The sequence below is a fragment of the Nipponia nippon genome, unplaced genomic scaffold (genome assembly GCF_047370975.1).
Source record: "Nipponia nippon isolate SJK-2023a ecotype South Korea unplaced genomic scaffold, ASM4737097v1 scaffold_5, whole genome shotgun sequence".
Lineage (NCBI taxonomy): Eukaryota > Metazoa > Chordata > Aves > Pelecaniformes > Threskiornithidae > Nipponia > Nipponia nippon.
This window is the reverse complement of record NW_028262369.1, coordinates 95,731,856-95,749,859: the sequence shown is the minus strand read 5'-3', so window position 1 is coordinate 95,749,859 and position 18,004 is coordinate 95,731,856. Positions and strand designations below refer to the sequence as shown.

The 18,004-nt window shown below is 39.2% G+C and overlaps 1 protein-coding gene across 10 annotated transcripts in view; it reads right to left on the bottom strand.

The window, feature by feature from the left end:
- KYNU (kynureninase) overlaps positions 1-13,620 on the bottom strand; it is a 63,503-nt gene extending 49,883 nt beyond the window's left edge. The window contains exons 1-3 of one of the 10 annotated variants that reach the window (XM_087731899.1): positions 13,585-13,604; positions 13,261-13,317; positions 5,218-5,407 (exon numbers count right to left, since the gene is read on the bottom strand). In XM_087731899.1, coding sequence (XP_087588025.1) covers positions 5,218-5,386 — 169 coding nt within the window. In that variant the 5' untranslated portion in view covers positions 5,387-5,407; positions 13,261-13,317; positions 13,585-13,604. The other 9 variants (XM_009461783.2, XM_087731902.1, XM_087731896.1 and 6 more) reach the window with 9 other exon arrangements.
- Positions 13,621-18,004: the final 4,384 nt, after the last annotated feature.

Here is an 18,004-nt window from a genome sequence, read left to right as displayed (position 1 = left end):
TTGCAAGCAGTAATTCCCCTCGTCCTCCTGCAATTTTTGGCTGAGTCCATCTATACCTGTTCTGGAGCTAATGTGAGTTCAGGTAGCATTAAATCCCCAGGTGTCTGGGGCTGTGTGGGAAGCAGCCACTGGCACCGATTTTGTCAGGTCTGTAACCAACGGTGAGTGAAGAGGGAGTATTTTCCTGACCAGGCTATCCACCTTTCTTCTATCATCAATATATTCCTGCTCCAAGTCATGAAACTATTTGAATCGTGCATTTAATAAAAGTTAAGACTAGGTAAATCTGTGTCTTTCGTGTAAGTTCTCCCTGCATGATTAAATCATTATTTAGAAAAATGTAGTCTTTGCACAGAATATTTTAAGGCAGTCTCAAAAGTTCTTGCCTTGTCAGCATATATTGTGGGCTGCACTTCATGTCATCATCTGTGGAGGAGGAGGAAATCTATGTTGACAAATCCTTTCAATGATTAGGAGAAAAGCAAGGCAGTAGAAATTTATAAATAATAGCTCTAGTGAGGTTCTGAACAATCTAATTACCCCGTGTCATCATCTATCAATCCAAACATTGCCTTTTTCTATTATTTCTCATGTTACAGATTCTTGGAGGGACAAGTGATGGTGACCTTCTAGAAGTAGTAAGTAATTTGCATTCATCTATACATATACTTACAATACCCCAAAAGCTAACATTACGTGTATTTTTGGTAAATATAGTCGATATTCCTCAGAAAAAGATCAAATGAATTAATATGCTAAGATACATTCTAGAAATGAATGATAAGATTGCATTTCTGTCTGTGAAAATTTTATGTTAGGGCTGTAGAAAAATAGATTAGATGCCTGGAAAAGGTCTCTTACTACTTTTTGCACTAACAATTACCAACTTCATTGAACCTCACCAGAAATACATTTTTAAGAAGTATAGACAACACGGGTAGTTTCTTAACTAAAGCTTTAGAAGCTTTTAAAAAGCATAAATCAGAGAGCAATTTCAGCCTAATCTGTTTTACAGATACTATGTCTGTTTTTCATCTCTATTCTAATATGAATGAAAACAGAGAGGCATAAATATTATCCTTGCTCCTATATTGGTTCTATTAACAGTTCTTTTCCTATCAAGACACACAATAATACTGTCTCATTGGGAACAGAGAAAAGGATCTTTGCTCAAGAATTTGGAGCTCAATCTCACTAATACTCTTTATAGTCCAATCAACCAATTAAAACAGGTAAGGAATTATAAGCAAGTTAGCTTTTCTTGCACCACAGTCCTTTCTAAATAAAAATGCCCCTTGGGTCATTGTTGGACAGAGATGGCATTACCACTTTGACAAAGTGTATTTTTCTACTTTTACGCCTGTTACTTGGACATTCTTTTTTTGGCATGTTATCAACTCTATATTGGGATGTACTCTTTTCCTTTTCACAAAAAGCCGTTTACTTCCACCTCTCTGACATCATTAAAAGACTCATTTTGGACCACTGCTGCTTCCCAAACTAGGCTTGTTTTTTGCAGTATCTTTGCCATTTCACAGCTTCTCCTGACCAGCACACCCTTGTGCTCCAACATTTCCTTGGTCACTGTGATATTCTTTACAGTAACGCATTTGTTTTCTTAAGACTAGCACTTGCTTTTCCCCAAATTACTCTATCCTCATTTCTCACAGTATTGGCCCTATTTATTTCTGGAGAAGCTGTGGCTGACATGCAATATATATTGAAATATTCAAATAGGAAATAAGCACAACTGATGAAATAAAGGCTGGTGCAAAACAAACAGGAGATAATTATTGAAATGTGTCCTTAGAGTAGCCTAAATAAAAAAAAAATACATGAACAATAATTTACATTAAGATTAATTAGATACATTATAAATTATTCTCACACCTACTCAGATTCATGCAAACTAGTCAGATCAAGTAACGTATATTATTTTGCATACTAAATATACCCATTTGTCTACATTAAAGATGTATTTCTATACCTTTTAAACCTCAAAGAAAAAGCAAGTTTATTTTCAGAAATATTCAGTCCAAGCAAAAGGGAAAAATACAATGTCTTTATTAACCAGAAAGGAAGGACTAAATCTGTTTATACATTATCTGAGTCCTACCCCTTGTTGAAAGATAAAAGATCACCTCTTTCACACCTTCCCATACTCCCTTCACAAGCCCTCCAAACAAAAAGCCAGATTTATAAGATTAACCACTACCTTTAACCATCTCTTCAGGGAAATATAGCTCAACACTTTCAATCTGGGACATCTTTTTATTCCCAAGAAGCCCAAATGATCCTCTATTCCTTTACAAGATGACAAAGCACAAGCCATAGCCTTAATCAGACTGGTGATTTGGTGCCCGACTGCCAACTGCAATCCAGTCATTCCTACCTCCCCCCAGTGCACGAAAAAGCGTTAAAGAGACTTTGTTGTCATCTCGGAGAAGGGTGAAGAGATCCAAACATTTCTGTAAATCTTCTGTTGTCATCTTTTGCTATTTGCTCACCTGAACCTCGCCTCATCCCTCATGCTTACACATAAAAACTCAAAGATTTGCCAGGGAGTTAGTCTGCTAGTGGTTTCCACTTGATCGATATAACAAATAAACAGCCATGACAGTTTATAAGTTGATAACTAAATTAAACTATTATAATGACTTTCTAAATATTTTTATGTACATAATCTTACAACTGTCTCCTATGGATGTTCTCATCTGCTTCTGGTAAGGCTTCATTTTAAAATCTCATTGTAATGTTTTATGTAAATATATAAAGAATATTTGATGCCTAATATCTGTAATGACATTTATCTTCAGAAGCATGTTATCTAGGATCCGCTCCTGTGCTCAGATAAATGTCATGGGAGATCTGTCTCTATCGTATAGACAAACAATGTAAATATACATATGTATTTACACCCCTGCTGTTTTTCAGTGGGGAAGCTGTTCCTGATGACAGCTGAAGCACAGAAAAGAGAGACAGGGGAAAAAGAGAAGGAAAAAACTCCTCAATTTGGTAACACAAGAATGATAGGTTCTCTGTGCTATTTGGCTGGTACTACTATGCTGCTTATCTTCACTAAAACACATATATCCACAGTCTCAGGACTAAATATTGTAGTAACTGGCGGAAAAAAAACACATCAACAGTCTTTGAGTCTAAATATGATGGTAACTGATAAACAAACTATAATGGAGGTTAGAAGGGAAGCAATGAAAACTGTCACAGCGGTATCAAAACCTTTACGTACTTCTTGGAAGATTCTTTAATCTGAAGCTGCTGAGACACTACACTGAACAGTGACCTTTTATATTCTTGAGAGACATTTCACACGCTGCAGTCAAAGACACGGCCGCAGTTCAGGTGCCCTAGTTGAGCTGGATTTCAATAGCACAGCCAGATTAAGGGCAGCAGCTCAATGGCCATGTGAGCTGCCTTCCAGCATCTCTCCAGCTTCGGAGGGACATTTTGTAGTGGCACGGTGGCAGCTGAAGTGGCTTTGAGTACAGAATAGTCATACCCAAACAAACAGATGGGGTTTACGAAACCCTTTTAAGTAACCAGAGGGAAAAAGAAAAAAATGACTTCTTGGCAGACAGGCTGAGAACACCTCCTCCATGCAGAGGAAGCACCTAGTTTAAATATTTGTAAAGTGTCCAGTTCTGCTCTGAATAACACAAATAGCAAAACTCAAGGATTTAAATGTGCGGAAAGATAAGCCAATACCACTGGTACTTAGAGAACTAAGATTTATCAGCCTCATGTCCTAAGGACAGGAGCAGACTGCATTCCTGACGTTCATCATCTTTAGGCAAAAAGATACTGAAGACAAAGGTAGTTTCAAAAGATGTCCAGAAATTCAGACAATTGATACCATTTTCTACCATGGATCTTTACTGAATATAATTTGGTGAATGTACCTGTAATTTCTCATGTACTGTCAGTGACGTTCTTTTGAGAAAAAGAAATCTGCAGCAAATTGTATCTGCATTTATTAGAAAACGAAAATATTTTGCAAGAAAGTTCTATGATATTTTTTCCTTTAATTTTTAATAGATGCTTTCTGCCAAGGCAGAACAGGACGAGAATGACTATGCCTATATAAGTTCACTGTCTAAGGAAATATATGCCATTTCTTCAGCTTCCAGTGTGTGATGACCAGGACCTGCAGAGCAAGGGCAGCTTTTGCTTCCCATGTATTTGACATGTGAGCTGAAAGTAAACCCAGACAGGACTTGGGAAGCTGGAGAAGAGCCCAGGACCATGTTGCCTCCACAGGTGGGTGCTTCCACTAGGTTTCCCCCCATGATTTTGGCCAGACAGAGCAGCAGTGGTGGGTACAAAATAAACCCTTGGAAATGTTTTGTACTTTCGCTGGGCTAGGAGCGCTAACTCAAAGAAAATGCCTCTCTCTCAGCTCACCAGCCATCCTGCACACCCCTCCTGCCTCCCTGCCTGTACACCAAGTCCTCTCTTAATAAATCAAAGACACCCCTGCTCCCATGCCCAGGCATACCACAGGCTCCTCGAAACAACCTACAGACCAGGAATGAAGCAGAAAAATTTTGAGAGCCATTTCGCATAGCTACCTTGAAGCCATGTGCAGTTATCTATTTGTAGGCAATTCATGAGGAAAGTGGGAAAGATCTTCAAATACAAGGTTTCATTATGAATTATTTGCTCAGATCAATTATTTATTCTAAGGCACAGTCTTCCATTTGGCCTCAGGAAGAAAATCATCTCTACTACTAGCAATAAGGCATAAATGTTAATAATATATGTACCATCTCTTTCATTAACTAAAATAATTGTAACTAGATAGATAATACCAAACTATATTACACCAAGGAAGCAACTACTCTGAACTATTGTAAGCTACATTGCCGTTTCAAACCATTAGATAGAAATGCTTCTGCCTATAATTTTCAATCAGTCACTATATTGTTCAAAGCAGCTGACTGACAGCATAAGCACCATGTAAGTACTGTATCCTCACATTTTATTCAGGATGGGAATGAGAGCATAAAGCTTTTGGTGCCAGAATAAGTTGATGGATTGATTTAGCAACATCAGGGACATAGTGTGCTCAGATATGACTGCAATTGCACAATTATCTCATAAGTGACAATGATTTCCAAAGATTTGTGATAAACACATGCAGAAGATGTGAAGCCCCACACTTTCCCCCCGCTCCCCCACTGTAATTATAATTCTCACTTGGAGGCAGATCCTTGACTTTTGGGATACAGAAACATTCACGAAGATGCTTTAACTCATCCTCTTCATCTAAGTGAAAAGCAAGATTCTTGTCTGCGGGACTGCATCCTAGCCGCAAGGCAGTTTGCTCTAAAATGGTTGCTGGTAACACAGGAGAAGATGGATCCATTTTCAGGTCATTCAATTTCACCTTAAAATGAAAAATGCCACAGTTTAGCTTCTGCAGTATGCATATTCACGAGTGGCTGATAAGCAGCTACTAAAGCTACATCATTCAAGACCCAAACTTACTTGATGTAAAGCTTTTAAAAAGTGAAGTATTTGAATAGAATGGTAAAACTGATCAATTCAAGTATTTCCAAGGCAACATGTTGCTGTAACCCCAAAGGCTTTTCTTTTCCTCTCTGTAGATACAATGTTCTTCCTTTTTTAAGCTATATCAGCAGCTTCTAAGTTCTCCCACCAGACTGACAACAGTTACAAATGCTGAAGTGTCATTCACAATTTTGAGATCTCAAAGCCAGAGGCAGCATTATTGTTTCTGCAGTCTGTGCTCAGCTACACTGAGGTTGTTTCCAGGCTGTGCCACATTCAACCTCTTTCAGCTTTTCTTCCTTAAAAATATGAGGGGGTGTTTGTGTACAGCCATGCTCACGTACAAGGGCAGAGCAGGCAGGATACAGATGGCAGACAAAGGCATCGTTAGAAATGTAGCTTTCAAGACCAGGACCTTGAATTACTGTTGCCTTCTAGCTACACCAAATATCCTAGTGTTTTAGCTCTGTTTGTCCTGGGAAAGGAGAGAAGTCCAAGTCAAGCTGCAAACATGACAGACCATAGTTTCTAACAGAATATCCAAAAGTGTATCTGCAAAATTTACAAGCTCATTGATCTTTATAAGAAGAAGAGTTCTGTAACTGTAATGCTCAGAGACACCATCACATTCAAAATAGCATTTGTGCACTGGGCTTTACAGATCTATTGGCAAAGAAAATTTATGACGTACTCTTTATTTTAGGGAAAAATTTCGCCAGTGTTGCCTGCTGCGTTCTGTTGCAGAAGGTAGTCAAGAGGCTCACTGAGGTACGTGATGGTTTCCCCAGTTTAGGGAACTATATAGTTAGACCACAAAATATTTTCTGCCTTTTTAAACATCTCCAAGAGTTTTGGTGCAACAGGAAAAACTCTAGGGGATAGGCAGAAATAGGACAAGGTTAGCACATAATACACAGCATAGAGCCACAAGAGAATATAGCTTTTTCCCCTCTTTGAGAAAGAAAACTCTTGAAGTATGTATCTTCCATAAGTACCAGCTCTCTTTTATTAAAACCAATAGTATATTACAGAGAGTTCTCTAGAAACAAGCTGTGGAAAGAACAACAGATGATTATATGGGTTGTAGCCAGCTGAGCATTATATTCATTGTCACTGAACTAGCTCAGGTTTTTGTAGAAGGGTTCTGAGAGTCAGTGTGATGGTATGTTCCAAATTATAGAAATTTTTTAAAATTAAATCCCTTAAGACACATTTGTCTCTATTCTTTTTGGTACAAATACATAAATGCAGATCAGGTTTTTTTATCAAATTTTTATGCCAGTCCCTGAAGACCATCCATAAGAGCTTCATTGATGCATATGGGAAGGACAACAGTTGGTATTTAAATATAAACCCCTAAATAGCACAGCCTCATTAGTGCCAATTAATCCAAACCTGTTTATACTTTAGCCAAATGGCCAGCATGATGCTAATACCTGGTTTAATTTGCTATCATTTAGTTTATGATGAGAACATTTTCTTTTTCCCCTTCAGACTTGATATCTTACACAGTAGCAATTTTTCCTCTCCCACCAGCACGCAGACTTAAAAAAAAAAAAAAGTATGCCTGTAGAGCTCTTTAAGACAGCAGTTTTCATTTAGCTAATGTTCACCCTCTCCTGGGAGGTATTGGAGACATCCTATTTTTGTGCTTTCTCCACACAGATTGTTCACACCTCCTCATTGTCACCAAATTTATCATTCCCACTCATTCATTCTAATCACCCCTTAGCTGGTAAAAAGGAAAACAAAATGGCAAAAATGGTTAAAAAAAAAAAGATATTTAAACTTCTTTGTTCTCAGAGTGTTTTTCAAGGCTCCTAGGAGGCAGAGGGCTACACCTAAACAAGTAGTTGGGTGTGATGCTAGAGTGGCTGAGCTGGCTGGAATTAATACACTCAACGAGTCACCTCCCAAAGCATTGCCACCCCACTGTAAGCGCCACAAGAGATGTGGCCAAGCTCCCTATTGCCCAGGGAACCACTTTTCAGTTCCTCTACAGCTGAACAGCAGATCCAAGACCTTGCCTCTGCCAGCTCCCCTGCTGGGGTATTGGTAACAACTTGTGTGCTCTTCTGCAGGTCAGAAGAGTATTGACCTTCTGGACCTCATTTGGCAGTCACCAGGGAGGATGGTTTAGAGATCTTCATTTTCTCCAGTAGATGTTGTGAAACATCTAGAAAAGCAAGCTAGGTTCACGGACACTATGGCCACCACTAATACAGGCACCTTGTTATAATCTAAAGACACTGTAAGGTAACATAAGTTTCACTTCTCCAAATTACAAATTTTAAGAACCCATGGGCTTAATCAGTAAATCAGGGTTTATTTTCAAACAATATTGGGATCAGCACTGGGAAAGTAAAACTACTTTTTATTTTTAAAGGCTTATTTCCTTGATTTACAATACTAGCATGGGTGTCCTGATTCCATAGACATTATCAATGCATGTCCAATACATACTCACATAAAGAAGATATAGTCCTCTGTTTTTAATAACGAGTGTTTAATGCAAATTATGGAAAAAATTCTTGGAGAAGGGGCTGGAAATCAAATCTCCCTGACTGTCTCCTTCCAGATAAAAGGACCACACGGTAGTCCATGTAGTCTTTTCTGCTCAGTCAATCTTTCTCCCACTCAAGTTAATGCCTGGATTTTTTTTGCTCCCCAGTGCCATAGTTCCTGAAGTAAGGGAAGGAGCCTTTTAATCTCTCTAAACAGATGACTCATATGAGTTAGGGATATTTGTTTGGTGATGATCAGCTCCTCTGGTCCCTAGGAGGGGGACCGTGCAGCATTGGCATTGCCATCAGCTATGTCCTCTCCTGGATACAGCCTATGAAGAAGGTTTGGGAGTCTCCAATGTTTATCCCCTAGAGCCCACACAGGCAATGCCAGCTAATCCCCTTTCAATTTATGATCAGGAGATGGATGATAAGGATGCTTGAAGGACAGTTTGGTTTTATACACCAGATCCCCCTCATCTGGTCTGTAGATTCTCTGCTTTACACCGTGTGAACACAACACAGCATCCTCCCATTTGTCTTACTAGTCACCATTTTTCAGTAAGGACACACAGTTATTACAGTGGATTAATGGCTATCATATTCCAGGCCATCCACTGACCTGTCTGGCAAGCATAGATGGGTTTTGTTTCCATTTGAGGCCTGACTCAAAACCCACTGAAGTCAATAGGTGTCTCTATTACAGTTAAAGATTTCTGGATGGGGCTTTTTGTTCCCTGTCATTGCTGCAGCTTACTGCATCTGATCAATGACTTTCGTTTATTATGATTCTTATTTATATTAAATTTTGACAGCAAATATAATATTAAATACAAAGATCTAGAAGCTAAAATGATTAAGTGCTCAGAGGTATCTGATTTAATACAAACATTATGAAATAAGATAAAACTACTAAAATAAAATCAATCAAAATCCTATTGAGGAATGAAATCCCAGAGATCCAATTCTAAGACCAGAATAAGAAAGTACTTTTGTCCTTCGAATGGGAATTAGGCTTCATAGAGAGGGAATCCCAGAATTGCTTGGGTTTTTTCTTTTCTTTACTTTTATTTATTTATTTTTTTACTCTGGCATTATTGCATTTTCTAATTGCTGCAGAATAGAGTCCCATGCAATTATTTTACAATAATTCATGAATCATTTGTTATTTTCTACACGTACATACATTTGTATAAAAACAGCACAACTTTAGTCCATCCAATTATTTTCATTTAACTGAAAACTATATTCTGTATCATCTTCAAATTAAAATTCAGTCCCATAGTGCAAAATGATTCCCACCTTGATAAACGTGGTTCCTTATAAGGATTTTTTTCATACAACTTAGAGCCAAAGTAATCAACATTTTAAGAAAAACAACTTGCCTCCACCACCTACTCTGGAAAAAGCAGTCAGGTTTTTTCTTCTCCCTTTCCTTGAAACTTCCTTACACTGTTTGACTTATAGATAGAGATGACATGAAGTCAACATTTTTTTTTTTTACTCTTTCTTTGCTCTTTTGACTCTTCCACAGAATTTGCCTCTACTGCATACTGATTCAACGTAAAGAATTCACCAATGACTGCTGACAATCTCATTTTCAAAAAGAGCATATGCAACTTAATTTAAGAAAACAGTCATTATTGCATATTTTATCAGCATAGATATCAGCCCCACTACTTCATCTCCCATTTTACAACTATAAAAGACAATGGATGAGAATTAGTCAGACCTAAGTGACATGAATGTCTGGGTGATTATTTCTGTTTTGTCCTTTATGCATAATTTACTGACTAAATAGAAAAAAAATTGTGTGAATATTAGCAAGCCATCTTATCAAACTTACACAGGAAGGTCCATTAGGCTTAATTATATGAATGATAATTTCTCCTATTTTTAGATCCACTGACTATATTTTTATAGATCTACCCTCTGTCTATAATTGTATCTTGATGTCTTTATGAAAAAACTGTAAAGCCCCCTCATCCCCCTTAAACATTCCTTTAAATATTCCAAGATGTTACTCACAGTCTTTCTACCCAGCACAGTGCTGACAGGCATACAATGAATCCCTATTTAAAAAGCTGTATAAGTACCCTCAGAGAAAGAGAGTTTATCATGGAAATAGCATATCCTGCACTTTCTGCCCTCCAATAGCTGTTTACCAGGTTGCTAAACACAGCTCAGCCCACAGACCTTTGACATTTTCAGGTTAGCGTCCAAATGAACTCTTTGGAAGGAAAGCTGGGGGTAAGCACATGAATAAGTGTGCAAGTTTGCAGTATAGGTCCACGCTGTCAAAATACACCCACTGAAAGCACCAATAGCACTGTGGATTGAAGTTGCTTTAAAAACAAACATCGAAAAACTACAGAAATGCACAGCACATAAGGGCTGGTTCTTCTTCCCATCTTTACACAAACAAAATTGCTTTTGTGAATACAATTTTGCAGAAGGAAGTTCCTAAAAAAGCACAGCCCAAAGCAACACACATTCTAGATTACTTCAGGTTAAATACACTTCAGTGAATTTGTTTAAATTACGGAACTGCAGAGAAAGAAAAATCTAAATATTCATAGCACACCCAACAACAGACACACAGCAGCAAACACAACTGTATAATTAAATAAGTTACACAGCACAGTGTCACAGCTGCAGCAAGGGAATGTGACAGAGAGGAATTACAATAAACTCAGTTACTTAGAGCAATTTAGGCACATATTGACCTTTATGTCAAGAAGTGTTTTGGTGTTAAAAGTAATTTTACATATAAAACTCATCTCTTCCCCTCCACAGTGAAACTACGTTACCCTGCGGTTGGCAGCTGTTCCTGAGAAAGGATGATGAAACTCTTGTGCAAATACTCGGCGTTGCATGCAGAAACAGCCATAGTCACGTGCCTGCTCCTCCAGACTCTGACCCTTACAGCAACCAAACACATGACCTCTGGGAGTTAACCAAAAACCAGGTGTATATATTTATTTATTTATTTTCCTTCGCTACCACAGAAAAATTTAAAGCTCTGATTAAATTAAGAAGACATCTTTCTCCTATACAGGAACAAGAATACACACACAATTGTAATGAAAATTGTTTTAAACCAAACTCTTTCGCTTGAGTGAAGGAGTAGATTGATGGCATAACAGCCAGAAGTCAGCCATGTTTGCAGCCACAAGGCAGAGGGAGTGGTGGCAATTTACACAGAGCATGGATTTGCCAGGGTGGAAAAGAGAAGAAGAATTAGAGGTGAAATTAGAGAAGAACAGAGTTGATATCTCTCTTTACTGTCTATAAACGTTATTTCAAACCAGCCACATGTTAGCCCAGTCCCCTCCCTTCAAGCTTGAATGACACCCATTCCTACACATAGAATATAGTCATCTGGAAGCAACAAAACTCATTTCTCTCTATTCAGCCTCTGAAGTCTGGGGGGGCAGAAACCCAGAGGGGAAAAAAAAAAACAAACAACAAACCAGCACTGAGGAGAGATATAGGGGCAAAGGGGTCAGAGTTGTGGACTAACAATGTAATTTAGAGATACAACTCCATCTTGGTGTTTTGCATGCACTGACCCCTGAGTAATGCTTGTTTATTATCTGTATTTCCATTTTCAGTGAGCACCAATATATTTGACACTCTTGAACTGTAACATTTCATCTTCTTTGCTAGGAAAAAAAAACACAAACAAACACAAAACAACAAAATAACCATACAAAGCAATCTAATATTGACCCAAAATAAAGCTAACCTCTATCCATCAGTTCTTGCAGTATCCTTACCCTGTTTTGCACTGTGAAATGATTGTTTGGACTTCCCACTAACTTGTCTTGTTCACTCCACCAGCAAGACAACTGGACTGCTGCTCAACAAACTTTGTACCACCAGGAATTTGGGCCAAGAAAGAGAAGCAGGAGGTTGAGGCACTTCAGCTACTGAGGCAAGAAGGATCCAATGTCAAACACACCCCAAAATGGTATTTATTTCTTGTTTGGTTGGCCATTTAGGTCAAACCTGCAACTTTTCATTTTGCCCTTGGAAATAAAACTACACGAACAGTAGAGTGACTTTCCCACTGCATTTTCCTTTGAAAAAGTGCCTTGAGTTTTATCCTTCATTGTCAATGGTGGCAGAAAAGCAGCTGTGCTGGCAAAAGCCATATGTTTGTGGACTTTCATGAGCGTAGGAATATTCACCCCTTCTTCCCAGCTATTCTTCTCAACTCTTCAGATGAAATGAAAGAAAAACAAAGACAAAAACCTTTGCCCTTAAATTCAAGGCTCAAAAATCAGCAAACTTGTCTCCTTGGTACCTTTTTTAGCTGCAGAACTAATCTAATGGTCTGTATTTTTTTTTTCCTGCGATGCTGCGAAGTAACCAGAGTGCAGGAGGAGAAGAAGGAGCCACTGCAAGTCACGGTGAGACCAACATACAAGGGAGCGAGGCCACACACGACAGCCAAAGTCCCAGTGGGCACTGGCTGATGCGGCAGAGAGAAAGCAGTAAAAGCAACGGAGGGCAGCCCTGCCATCACTCCCTCAAAGGAGCTGTTAGGAGAGCGATAGGAAGGCAGTGATGTTTCACAGACAGTTCAGAGAAGGAAAAATAAAAGAAAAAAAGAAAAAAAGGATTTGCAGCTTTGTGGGAAGACAAGCTCTGCATGTCTGTAACTGAGGGCTGTATGGGGTACACGGGGCAGAGAAGGAATTAAGGGGCGGACAGGCAAACACATTCCTTATACCTACAGCTTCCCTGTCTCATTCAGAGGTGCTTAACCACACTAAGCCACGCGCTGCCAGACACATCCACGAACGTGCTGATACCGCTTCATCTCATCCTTCACCCTAACCATTTGCCGTACCCGCCTGCTATCCGTCACTGCCAGCCCCAGGCTCACCGGAGCACGTTCAAGCCCTTGTCATGGGAGCCATGTCCCTTGGCAGAAAAAAACTATGCGAGCTTTTCCACAGGAACACCAATAAAACTTGTAATAAATTAATTTGACAAAACATATGCCGCCTTCTCAAGACATGTGACAACAACAAATAACCAAGTGTGCCCTGAAGCACACCCACCCCATGCCAGATAGGATGCTAGGACACTTGGCCCATCAGGTCATGAAAGCTTGCCTTGGCACTGCTAGCCCAGAGCGCTCTTGCTGTCAAGAAGGTAAAACGATCCAGCAAACAAAGAAGGATTCTCTTTAACTGAAAAAGGCAGGTCTTACCCAGGATTAGATGGCCTGGAAGACCCTCAGGCAGGAAAACACTGTGGTTTCTACAGTCTGAAAAGGAGCAGCAAGGCAATGATTTGTCCAAGCAGCACACACTGCACCCGCAGCAGAGCTCTGCTCAGCACACAGATGCTTAGAAAAACTAAGGTTGTCTGCATTTGTAAGGCAAGCCCCACAGCTATTTTTTAAAGCATGCCATCTGCACCTTATGATGGCATGATGCATTTCACCTCAGGCCTAACAGCAGTGACTTGGTAAACAACAGCATAAAACCTTTGGTCTGTCTTTCTGCTGAGCTTGCTATACCAACTTTCTTACCACTTTTGTTTTCTCTTCACCCCATCAACACTTCTGCTCTGCCTGAAAAGCTCATCTTTTACCTCAAGCTGCATTTAAACCCTACTTGATCAGGATGCCCTACACCTGCTCTCACTTACCTTGTTCTCCTCCCTCCCAGACCCTAGAGAGTTATATTCTGCTTCTGAAGTGAATATTTGGCATATTTGCAGCAGTGGATCACTCTGGTTGTGTGATTCTGACTTTTGGTCTTCTGGTTAAGACTGAAAAAAACCTGACTCGGTCCATTTAGCTTTACTTTACAGGGTTAACTCTCTATAATTATGATCCAGGTTTTGTGGTTTTTTTTTTATTTATGGGGCAGTGATTAGTAGCTCCTGCTAAATTATTGACTGTCTTTTTGGTAGCCAAAGTGAGCCCCTGAAATCTTCCTGCTTGTCTGAAGCACTTTTCCTTATTCTCTTTTCAGTTGGACTATTAGGCACACCTCCTTAAGTACATATGGATTTTTCCCTGTTTTGTGACCTGCTCCTAATACTGTTATTTTTCATGCTCTGTATCAGTTATCATTTTCATTTCTTTCTGAGTCTTTAAACATAGTATTTGTCCTTTAAAATCTATTTTTAAAGTAGAGCCTCTATGGAGGAAAAAAAAAACAGAGATAAAAAATTACTTACTTTCCTGCAGTAACATTTAGGGAGAAATCTTCCACCACTGCACTAATAATAGTAATACCCAGAGAGGGACAATAAGGGAATCAGGGTCAAGCGATTTCCACGTGAAGAGAAACAAGAACAGTAACTCCCCCCGGCTTTGCTAACTCCACGGTAGCTGCAACAGCAAGAGAACATATTTTGAATAGCTGAAACTTCCTTGTATCTCTCCAAGTTAGCTGCTACTAATAAAAGATGACTGTACTTCTGATGCCCTCACCTGCATTTCCAGGTGGAAAGCACATACACATGTGTTTTAAGAGCCTCTTGCTATAAAGAATGGTTTATCACTGTTGTTTATCTTAACGTTTTGCAAAGGATAAGAGCTTTTTTTTTTTTCCCCTGTGGTCAAATATTTGGTGTTAATGTTTGCTTTGGACAGCGAGGGCTTTTTGAGCCGTTTTTATGAAATACAAGGACTGGAGTGAGGATGTGTCCGTCCCTTCCCAAAGGAGCAGTAGTATGACAGCAAAGGGGGAATTTGAGAGACTGAAAGGAAAATGAGGGACCTGGAACCCCCTTTTCTCATGGCAACTACTTGCTATGTTTTGCATAACCTCAAAAATAAATGTGAGTGCTCTGGGGACGGATTTACAGCAAATATCCCAACTACTCTTTCTCCAAGGTCCTCTCAAAGACAGGTGAAAGTGTCTGTGTATCAGATATAGCCTCTCTCTATATAACCACTGTTTCATCTGCAGGTCCTCACCCACCAAATAACCAGCTGTGTGTCCAGACTCTCACAGTACAGGCCAATTGCCAACTTCTTCATCTGCTTGTAGCACATTTCCTGCCTGTGGTCAAAGAGCTTCTGAGAAAGGGGAAATCAGAAATCAGCTACAGGCCAGATGCAGTGGGGTAATAACAACAAGACCTTATTGAGAGGCTCCCCACAATGCCAGAGCTTTCTTTTTTTCTTAAATATTTGTGTATGGTGTCTTTTATGATGTACTTCATACCACTGCAGGTTGACTAATGGCTGAGGACATTAATTGAAGTCAGGTAGACAAACGATCCCGGTGAATTTTCCCTCCTTTCCCTGCCCCCTGTTTGCAGCTCCATAAAAGTGAATGCACTTCACACTTTCACTTTTATTTTTAAGCTCTTGCAGTAGTTACCATCTGGAGCAAGACTCAGGGAGGGAAGAAGGAAGAAAAGACAGGTCAGAAAATAATAAGCTGATCTTGTACTACATGTGTGTTGTATCAAAAAAAAAAAAGTACTACAGCGTAGTACTGATTAATGAGAAGCACCATGCGGATCTGGACCCTCCAAGAGCTGAAGTTGTGAAGGCGGGCTATGCCTGATTTAAATAGCATGCAACTGTTCTGGATGGCCTGGAAGCAGTAGAGGAAGCAACAGTACATAAAGGATCGTGACAGGCAGCAAAGTGATGTGTGACACCTGGGGGAGGCCACCATAAAGACCCAGCGGTGGCTTAGGAAGGGGATATATTCATACAAGTTCTGTGATAAGAAACTCATTCTGCAGCTTTCTATCAGAGGGGGTTTAACAGCACAAATTCAAACAGTGGTAGACCTTTTTGGCAAAGCTGAAATTCCTGAAAAATACTTTAATGTTAAATAACAAGACAACCAACAAGCTCCTGCATTAAGGCCACTGGGGCATGTCATCATTCTTGCAAGGGGGCAGAGGTGAGGAGAAAACCTTGCCCTTTATTCATCAACTCAGCAGGTTCCGTGGGAATGACAGAGAAGTACCAAACTCTTTCTAGAACAAATACAGGTTCTTGTGCCACTCAGAGCAGCCTTTTGATATCCGTACACTCACTCCTTCCTTCCCTTCCCATCACCAGATTTGAACCTCTCAGCCTTCCCTATCCGAAGATTTTATCTTTGTTTGATTCACTAATAAACTGATTATGCAGCAAATCAGACTGCAAACCGGCCAAGGTCTAAATGAAGCTTTGCCAATACCCGACTTCCTACCGATATTTATAATCCTCAAATAACCCTTTGCTTGAACCCCCGGTTGCAGACAGTGACTCAGCAGTCGCAGGGCTCCTATTAGTATTCTCAGAGCATTTCCAGAGCGTTTTAAACTGACTGTCTCACTTGTGCTGTGATCAGACAGCATTGTAATCGGTTACTGTGATCGGTAATCAGTTTGTGGTGAATTGCTCTGAGGAAGGTTACAGGTCTCCATAGGGACTGCACCTGATCTTTGAAAAGTGTATTTCCCTCTAGCAAGTCATAAATGCTCAGGAGAGTTGCTAAAGATCACTCAAAATACATTACTGAATACTTTGATGCCGTACTCTCATTCTGTGTTATCATACACTTAAAGTATATTAAAAGGTTCCTTAAATACCAAGTGCATTTGCATGGAATAGATTTTTGTTTTCCAAAGCCAGAATAAAATAGTTTCATATTGTTACAGGATATATAATACTTTTTCTGCAATTCTGCAGAATGGATTATAAGTGTTTGACAGTGCTTTTTTTTTTTTTTTCTTTTTCCCAAGCTCCAATGACTGTTGTGATAGACTTTAGTTAACTTCTTTGGATTGTTTTTTTCCTTGCTAACAGTCCGCAGTCAAAATGAAAAATAAGAACCTTCTGGATCCTGTCTTGATAAGGTCAGATTGTAGAATTTTTCTTTCCAGCAATTTAGCCAGGCTCTCTCCTTCCAGAATACATTTACTCGGTAATAAACATCTCCAGACAGCCGGGCTGTACAGACTGGAAACAATTAAGCCAAAATTGGGGAAAGCAGCACATGAATAAGTATTCCACTTTAATGAAATTAGACTGAAAAATTCAGGAGCAAAGGAAGTAAAAGCATTTTCAAATTGTATTAATTAGGCATATTTGTAAAAATCTGTGCTCATGCAAGTACCTTATGCATTTTTTAATATCAAACTATGCAGAAAATGTGTTGTGTAATCACAAGCTTTTGGTGCTGTAATGCTGCGGTCAAGCACCGGGCACACACCAATATTTGGCGTACATAGGTCTAGTGGGAAAAACGAAGAAGTTTAACCGATTTTCTTTAAGCTATATAAAAGGAAGGCTGCCAAGCAGCAGTTTAAAAGGGTTTGTCTTACTGAAGCAGAATAAGGTTAAAAAACAGCTTATTCCAGAAATGAGTTAACTTATGCTATGAAGAAGCCTCATCTCTCAATTAGGTAAGCAATTAAGTAAATATGTTTAGCCATCCTAACTTGCTAGAGATCCAAGTAAAATCCCTCTGAAACAACCCAGAATTTTCCTGTCATCACGAACATTTCACCAGATCCTAAATTTTATAGCTTTCTAATTTCTGCATAAATGCATTTACCACTTACACATCACAGACTTAATTGCAAATCCATCACCTGTTTACTTGCAGTAAGAGAACAAAAAGCACCTGTGCCATTATTTTTAATTAGGTTATCCTCCTACACCTCCTCTGTCCAACATCCTCAAATAGCTTATACATAAATTCTAAAATAATTTAGAATTGAATAATTACACACCATGCTTGTGAAATTTGTTGGTGTGGCTTTCTCGAGAGACTCAAAACTAGCACAAAACTAAACTTGGTTTTATAAAGCACTGTTTCAATTTGGAAAGTTCACAGCATTTTCAAGAGGAATTAATGAACGTTGCTAATAGCTGGATCCAAGTTATAAGGCATTAGGAGGACACAATCATGAGGAAAGGCAATATATAACCTTTAGATGGAACAATTAGAGATCAATTATTAGAGCCAGAGAAGAGCATTCAA